The following is a 7929-nucleotide window of genomic DNA, read 5'->3' as shown; positions in this document are numbered from 1 at the left end:
CAAACAAAGAGCCGCAAACACGCAGTCAACTCGAGGGCTTTTATACACCGGATAAATATATTATTATTATCAATAAAACATCGCACTTTTTTTTTTTAGCAAAGATAACGTTAGAGACAATTATAACTACAAAAAAACTAAAAGCCGTCCGAGTCCTCGCGTGATTTCACGCTTCCGGAAGTTAAGAGTGGCACGAGAAAGAGAGCTGTCCGTGGTGCTGACACTACTGCTTGTCCTGCTCCAGACTCCCTACCTGTCTGTTTCACATGTGTGTGTCTGACTTTTACCAGCGGTATATTATCTGAGGTAAGTGTGTAATACCTTATTTTGAGCTGAATAATTATGTGATAACACTGAATGTGGTTGACGCAAACCCAGCTCTTCCCTTAAATTCTAATCAGCAATATGCTTGTATGGTAGAGAGTGACTGTCTGTTACAAAGTAGATTCCCGTCTCTTATCCCTCCTCGCCTCCCTCTGTGTCTCATTCACATAATACACAAAGACTCAGACTCACTTCATTCTTTGGAAATGAATTATGACCTTTATTTTATTTTGTTCATATTTCCAGAATTTGGCAAGATGGATGAATCTCAAGAGTTGTCCTCCTGTAGCACCAACGGCCAAAACTCCAGCAGCAGCCCTCCTAGCAGTAAACGTGGCAATGCTCCAGAATGCAACGGGGTCCCAGAGTGCAGGACCATGCTGCGGACATCTGAGTTACACGGACTCCAGCTGCTGAGCGTGCTCCGATCATTCAGGGAGCAAGGCTTGATGTTCGACTTCACCATTAAGGTCCAGGGACACAGTTTTCCCTGCCATCGCTGTGTCCTTGCCGCATGCAGTGATTTCTTCAGGTATCGATCTATCTATCTGTCTGTCGATCTATCTATCTATTCCTGTAATGATAATATCATGTGTAACTGCTCTGTGTTTAGGGCCATGTTTGAGGTGGATATGCGAGAGCGTGATGATGGTTCAGTGACTCTGGGTAACCAGTGTCCGTTGGCCGTGACTTCTTTCCTGGACTTCGCCTATTCTGGAGAGGCACTCATCACTGATGGCAATGTAGACATGCTGTTTCAGCTTGCCTCTTTTCTGCAGGTAGGTTCTTCATTCTTGTTCTAGTGCCATAACTAGCGCCTCCTCACCCTGGTTAGGATGTTACAGTACAGAAACACTTACATTTTGACATGTCACAGTAAGAAAAGCACTGGTGTAAATGATAAAATCCCTGTTGATAGCTGAATTCATTCTACGTAGTTTGGTTTCAGGGTCTTTGTATTGTTCCTGCTGACTCACTATCACATTGGCATGGCCCACTGGGGCGTTTGAATAGAACAGAGTCATCACTCATGTTATTAGTAAAACCTGTGCTTTTATTCCTATGACACGTCAAAATGTCTGTTACACACCTATGGCACACACACACACACACACACACACACAGGTGTCTTCACTTATTTTGACTAATCAAACCTCCCCTCAGGACTGTGAGGGCACTTGTTTAATTAGTGTTTGCCAGCTGTTGACAGCTTACAGTTTTATTACTCTTTTTGGTGCATAAACTTCCGTGACCTCATTTAATTCCCAGCAAAGCTCCACCCAACAAGCAGAGGTCTAATCAACTAAGTGTGGGTGTGCAGGGCCCTCATTTAACTAGATTAACAGAGTCAAATAAAGCTATTAAAGACATTTACGTTTCCAATATTCTTCTTGTTGTTGGTGTCCTCAGGTGCCAGTCCTGTCCCGAGCGTGCAGCGACTTCCTGATAGGAACCATGGATCTTTGTAATTGCCTGTCCCTCTTTTCCCTTGCTGAGGGCTACGGCTCGGCCACCCTCCTCCGAAGTGCCAATGAGTTTGTGGTTCAGAACTATTCTGACCTTTCCAAAACACAGGACTTTCTGGACATGCAGGTGCTGCTTAATAACTTCCAAGATAACGAAGTTCTTTATGAAATAAGCTGAGGTTTATAATAAATAAATACATACATTTTTTAATTAGTTTGTACCTTGATTATATTATGTATGCAGAGTGTGTATTCGTTCAGACTGAGCCATGATTTTATCCTGTCATACTCAGCTCCAAATCATACTCCACAGACATTTATTTAATAAAAGGTTTTAAAAAGAATGTTTTCATCAAGTTAATGGATAAAAATGTGGCCTCTTTTATTTCAAGAAGGTCTAGGGTGGTATCTTTATACCCACTTTATACCCACTGCTGCCATCTGGGAAGAGGTACAGAAGCTTCTGCTGCCGTACCACCAGACTTAAAGACAGCTTCTTCCCTCAGGCTATTAAATCTTCCTCAACAATTCATCAAAAACAAATCTTTTTATTTTATTTTTATGAGTCATCTAGCTATCCACTATATCTAAATGTCATTCTACAACCTTCTGTTGTAAATTACAATAAACTAACCTTGAATCATTGAAAAGGTTTATGCTGTGTCTAAAGAAGTAATAATATTGTAGAAAGTGACTCAGTTTCTACTGCTTCTTGTAGTTGAATGTGTTGGAAGCATGCCTGAGGTCAGATGCTCTAAGTGTGCCCAATGAGGAGGCTGTGGTGAAGTCACTTCTTCGATGGATCCGCCACGATCTCCCAGGAAGACAAAAACTGTTGCCAGGCTTGTTATCTCTAACAAGACTCCACCATCTACCCACATTAAAGGTATAAACACACTGCATGTGCTGGATTTTGGATTTTATGCAGTGTCTTGTGATGTCTTGTGATTGTCTCACCCTTCCCCTTCTCTCTCAGGCTCTACCTGATTCAGACCCGCTCCTCTGTGACAACGAGTCCTGTCTCGCCCTGCTCTCGGAAGCTCAGAGCCGACAGGATCAGTACAGCGGCCTGCTCACTGATGCCAGGCCGGCCACCACACAGAGCTACATCTACATCCACAAGACGGAGGAGAACGGAGAGATCCGCCACACCTTCTGCTACTGTCTGGAAACAGATCAGTGGAAAGAGCTAGGAACAGGGCATGGAGAGGGGACAGCCACAATGCCAGACCCCCCGGGATCCTACCTTACCACCTACGCTGAGAAGGTACATTTCGGGATTGAGCCAAACCCTAAAATGTGAACTTGTATTACTTAACTCATAAGTTATAGCCTTGGTGTGGTCATGGGTTGTGAGCTGGTCAAACAAAGAATGAGTTTCCCATCCCCGATTGTTTATTTGAAAGCTTTTTAGGGAACTCTAGAGGTAATTGTAGCCATTATTTCACAGGAGAAAAGACAAAAAGAAGAGAAAAGTCAGAAAAAAAGAAACTTTACCCCTGAGATTTATCTTGGTTAGGGGTTTAGAGATCAGGGGTAAAAGGATGAGAAACACCTGACCAGTAAGGGAATGTACATGTCGGGTAAAATTAGGCAACAAACAAACCTTATTTGTGTGTTAATTAATCAAAAAACGACATATGTTTTATCATCCTCTCAGTTATAGCTTGAAAAAGTTAACCACCTTCTCGTCTTTCTGCTGGATCTAAGATGTTTGTGACAGGCGGTTGCCGGGGGAACTGTTGCCGGGCAATACGTCTCCACGTGGCCGAGCCGTTCCACGATGCCACGGACGAGGTTTGGTGTTTCTGTCCTGTGACCCTAACCTGCACGCCCGCTCCAGCCATGCTGAAGCCCAGAACCACGCACACAGCTGTAACCTGCCTGGACCGAGTGTATGTGATTGGAGGACGGACGAAGGGGTCCAGAGGGGGAGCTCCCAGTCTGCTGGAGGTCTCCTTTAAATATGTTTAAGACCACATTATCAGCTGAGATGTCCTTTTCATTACTAAAATAGGGATGGGAGTGCAGATTTTGTTTGAGTTACAAATTCTTTCCTATATTGTAGGTGGAGTATTACAACCCTCTGACTCAGACCTGGCGCTCAGTCAGTCCCCTGCCCACTGCAATCTACTACCCTGAGGCCAGTGCTTGTGGCAGTGTTATCTATACTCTGGGATCAGAGGTGGAGATCACAGACTCATTTAACCCCTCACTGGACTGCTTCTTCTGCTACGACGCCCAGAAGGACCAGTGGAGCCGCCTGTTGGCAGAGTTTGGCCAGTTTTTTCATGCTACACTGGTCAAGGCAGTGTCACTAAACAACACACTGCACCTCTGTGACCTGTCCACTTATAAGGTGAGTCAGCAGATAAATGAATGAGTCAGTCATTGCATTGCACTGTGAAAGCATTAAAAAGGGTTTATGTAGCGTATTTTTTCCTAGCAGGACCATTTAAAGGGTTAAACAGAGAGTTAACTGTGCTTTTTTCCCCCATCCAGGTCTACAGTTTCTGTCCAGAGACCTGTGTGTGGAAGGGTGAAGGGTCGTTTGAGTGTGCTGGGTTCAATGCTGGAGCAGTGGGGATGAGAGACAGAATCTACATCCTGGGTGGAGACTACTCACCTGACGAGATCACTGATGAAGTTCAGGTAGGAAGAACCTTTTTAACCATGGACGCTGCCCTACTTCAGCTTTTGTGGACTAAGATGATGCCCTAAGTCATGGTTAGTGGAAGCCATATGATGTGTTGACTTGGCAAAAGGGCTCTTTGTTTTCAAGCTACCTGGACGAAGTGATCAGTAGTTCACAAGAGAAACACTGACATCAAAATTACCCCATTGCAAAAGACAAAAAAATGTGTAATTTAAATCGAAGCATGGAGGTCGACCATTTTTTTTTGTCAGTGTCCCTGTCAGTTCTAAAATGTTAACAATATGTCAGTACATCTCTGTGTCCACTGCATATGCATAGTATGTATACTGGGTATTATTAATATTGTATCACCTTACAGTAAAGAATGTAATAAGGATAAAGAAGCTTGTCTAAGCAGTTTAATCAAGCTATTGATTCACTAGCAAGGCATCAATACAGTGTGAGATTAAAGGGTTAATAATATAATGAAAGTATCGACAAAGAGGAGAAGATGGTTGAGATGTGTCCCTGCTCCCAGAACTTTACTTAAGTAGTTCATTTAAAGTTAGTTAAATGTATTACCCAGGCTGTGGGTGATCTTTGTGTTTTCTTGTGACCCGTGCAGGTGTACTACAGTGGGAGGAGTCAATGGGAGGAGGTGGCTCCCATGCCCAGAGCGCTCACTGAGTTCCACTGTCAGCTCATCAGCTTCAATAGATACAGAGACCCATGGGGTGACACGGCATGATACACAGCAAACACACACACTCATGAACGCATGTGAGTGGATGTACATGCGTGTTACAGGTGTCACTGATGTAAGCAAGTACCAATGAGTCTGGACTGACTCTGTGCATGACGGACAGCTCAAGAGCGAAGTCTTCTACTAACACCACATCTCTCACAGATCATCGTAACACAAGAGCACCTGAGCCAAATGATTAATTTATTTTTTTATTTAGAGATTTGATCCTTAACTTTGTATATGTGTTCAGCACATGCTTTCATAGGATCTTTCTTGTGTCAATCAAAGTGTGGTCCCTCCCATGGAGGAACCCTATTGAGAAAAAGACTATTTTGGAAATCCTATTTTAGTACCTGGATATTTTTTCTGCTCAGTATGTTTTAAAAGGAGAATTCACCCAAAGAACTCGCAGTGTATGTAAATGTATCCGCTCTCCTACAGCAATAATATAGAAAAGAAGACTTTGTTATGTAACACTTACAGCCCTCAAAAGGACCTCTCATAAAGCCTTTTCAACTGAATGTACTTTATTTCATAGTGCAGATTAGAATATAAACATTATGTTGTAATATTTTTAGAAAATGGTCCTATATATGTCTCTTATATAATGCAAATGGGGCTTTTCCATATTATTTTCCTGATTTTCCCTTTTTATTTCTTTTTTTTTCTAGCTGTTGGAGTCCTGCTCATATAAATTGCACTATTTAAAACTCAACTAAAAGAATCACAATACTGTGTAAATTATCTGGGTGGATTTTCACTTTAAACTACTTGCCTTCTGCTTCAGACTGTCATGTATCCATGCATGCCCTGTTTCTCCTCTCATGATGTATACAGCAATTCTACATGTGACCACTAGATAGATCACCTGAGTATCTTCAGAAACTGCTTGTTTGAAGGAAATGTGCAACTTTACCTGTCTATCATGAAGAAACCCTCTGCAGCTTCAACAGTAACTTTCAGAAACCTAGGAGGAGACAAAATTGGGCTTCATGGTGTAAATCATAAATGCATAATAAGTTGGTGTGATGAAACAGAAAAAGAATCCAACAAATGAAAGACTGTTTAATGGCAAGAAGTGAACATAAACATGATCCTTCGTTATTTCTGTTGGTGCCTTCTTCTATGAATGAATACAGTATTGGCTTTTGACACATTCATCACTTAGTAAAAACAGAACAATAGACACAACAGCATGGTTCAATGTATCAAAGGTCATATGAATGACACATATTTTTATTTTAGCCATCACGTAAAAGGTTTCCACAGTCAAAAAGTAGAGCCTCAAACCCCTGTTTATTTATTTTTATTCTCCCTCCCCATCTCTACTGTGAGTTCCCCTTCGGCTCTTGCCAGAAATTAAAGGCCAAATTAAAAAAAACCATCTTGTTGACAATCTGCTCATCTGGCTCGGGCATTCACATGTTTTTTTTTTTACCTCAATGGAATACTAGAGCTCTGGACCAGACCAGTGACCATAGACTAAAAGAATGAAAAGATGTAAACACTGCGTCTGAACAAGAATCAATCAGCAGCAAAGTCCTACAGTAACCATGCTGGCTTCCCTCCACACGTGTCTCTCCATCTCCTCTGCCTCTCATTCTTCTCCTCTCTTGTTGCCACACGGTTCAGTCCTGGTAAGTTTTCACCAGCAGCCACATCAGCAGCACGGTGATTAAGACGATCATGAAGTTGAGGAACAGCTCCTTCGCCGAGCGGTCCATGGCGGTATCTCAGACGGGATGGAGAGCGAGAGAGGGTGCTGCTGACGAGGAGGCAAGGAGGAAGAATGTAGATGTCTTCTCCTGAGGTGTGGTGCTCCTTATCTGGATTTTACTGTCCTGGACCTGAGATGTGAGCAATAAAATATATGAGTTAAGATTTCCTGAAATACGGGTATGACCAAGGCAAATAAGATTGCTTCTAAAAATATAACCATGAGTGTGTGTGTGTGTGTTTGTGTGTGTGTGTGTGTGTGTCTACAGTGGCACATGTGCTGTGTTTGTGTGTTCCTGTTATCATAGATTAGAGGGATCAGTCACTGCTCAGGCGGGCAGTTACATCTGTTCACAGTTACTGTCACTCAACAGGGACAGGGGCCACAATATCCCCCCATATACGCACATGGGACATGACACACACCCACAAACCATACATAATAATACACTAATACAAGAGCAGGTAAGAAAGAATTGTAGAGCAAAGTTGTTAATTCATGAAAAGACCATATTTCATTATTTTTGATTCTTTGTTGTTGACTTTTCGTTGTCTTTGTTTTGAAAAGGTTTGATTGGATTGAAATTACATTTCAACTACATTATTCTCCCAACATTATTCATAATAAATAACACAAAATCAGATGTCAGTCAGTGAGCTGTTACCTTTCCTCCTGTGGCAGTGATCTCACTTTAAACAGGAAGATGTTCTTTTGTGCTCCAGGTACAGCCTTTCTTTATCTTGACCTCTGATGGCTTGTCTTCTTACTGGAAACTTCTCCTCTGTAGCATCTACTAGCAGCTGATCTTCTTGTGGTTGTCCAGCCTTCACTGGGCGGCAGGGGCAGGGCCCTCTCCTAAAGTAGCCATCCTCAGCGGACCGCCCATGTTTCACATGCACACAGACTGATGTCACACACCAACTAAACAACCAATAGACTGTGTTATTTTTCCACAATCTCATCCATTGGAGTGTTTCCCATCTACAACCATACAGAGTCTCTCTCTCTCTCTCTCTTTCTCTCTCTCCCCCCCCCCCTCTCT

The 7929-nt window shown here is 42.5% G+C and overlaps 2 protein-coding genes across 2 annotated transcripts; one reads left to right on the top strand and one right to left on the bottom strand.

Annotated features, from left to right (window-relative positions):
* The first annotated feature begins 20 nt into the window (after window positions 1-20).
* kbtbd3 (kelch repeat and BTB (POZ) domain containing 3) lies at window positions 21-6551 on the top strand. Its single transcript, XM_035680768.1, has 10 exons — window positions 21-306; window positions 571-856; window positions 938-1103; window positions 1735-1917; window positions 2509-2676; window positions 2767-3057; window positions 3501-3743; window positions 3859-4149; window positions 4293-4442; window positions 5051-6551. Exons 2-10 carry the CDS (start codon window positions 582-584, stop codon window positions 5171-5173), a joined length of 1890 nt encoding a protein of 629 aa, XP_035536661.1. The 5' UTR covers window positions 21-306; window positions 571-581; the 3' UTR covers window positions 5174-6551.
* Window positions 6222-7742, bottom strand: LOC118342264 (sarcolipin). The gene is made up of 2 exons (XM_035680770.1): window positions 7552-7742; window positions 6222-7017 (listed from the first exon to the last, which is right to left on the bottom strand). Exon 2 carries the CDS (start codon window positions 6892-6894, stop codon window positions 6799-6801), a length of 96 nt encoding a protein of 31 aa, XP_035536663.1. The 5' UTR covers window positions 6895-7017; window positions 7552-7742; the 3' UTR covers window positions 6222-6798.
* Between the last annotated feature and the right edge of the window lie 187 nt (window positions 7743-7929).

The sequence above is a fragment of the Morone saxatilis genome, unplaced genomic scaffold (genome assembly GCF_004916995.1).
Source record: "Morone saxatilis isolate NCDOM2014 unplaced genomic scaffold, NCSU_SB_2.0 Contig8, whole genome shotgun sequence".
Lineage (NCBI taxonomy): Eukaryota > Metazoa > Chordata > Actinopteri > Moronidae > Morone > Morone saxatilis.
Note: the sequence above shows the minus strand (reverse complement) of the source record. Positions and strands in the feature narration are given on the sequence as shown.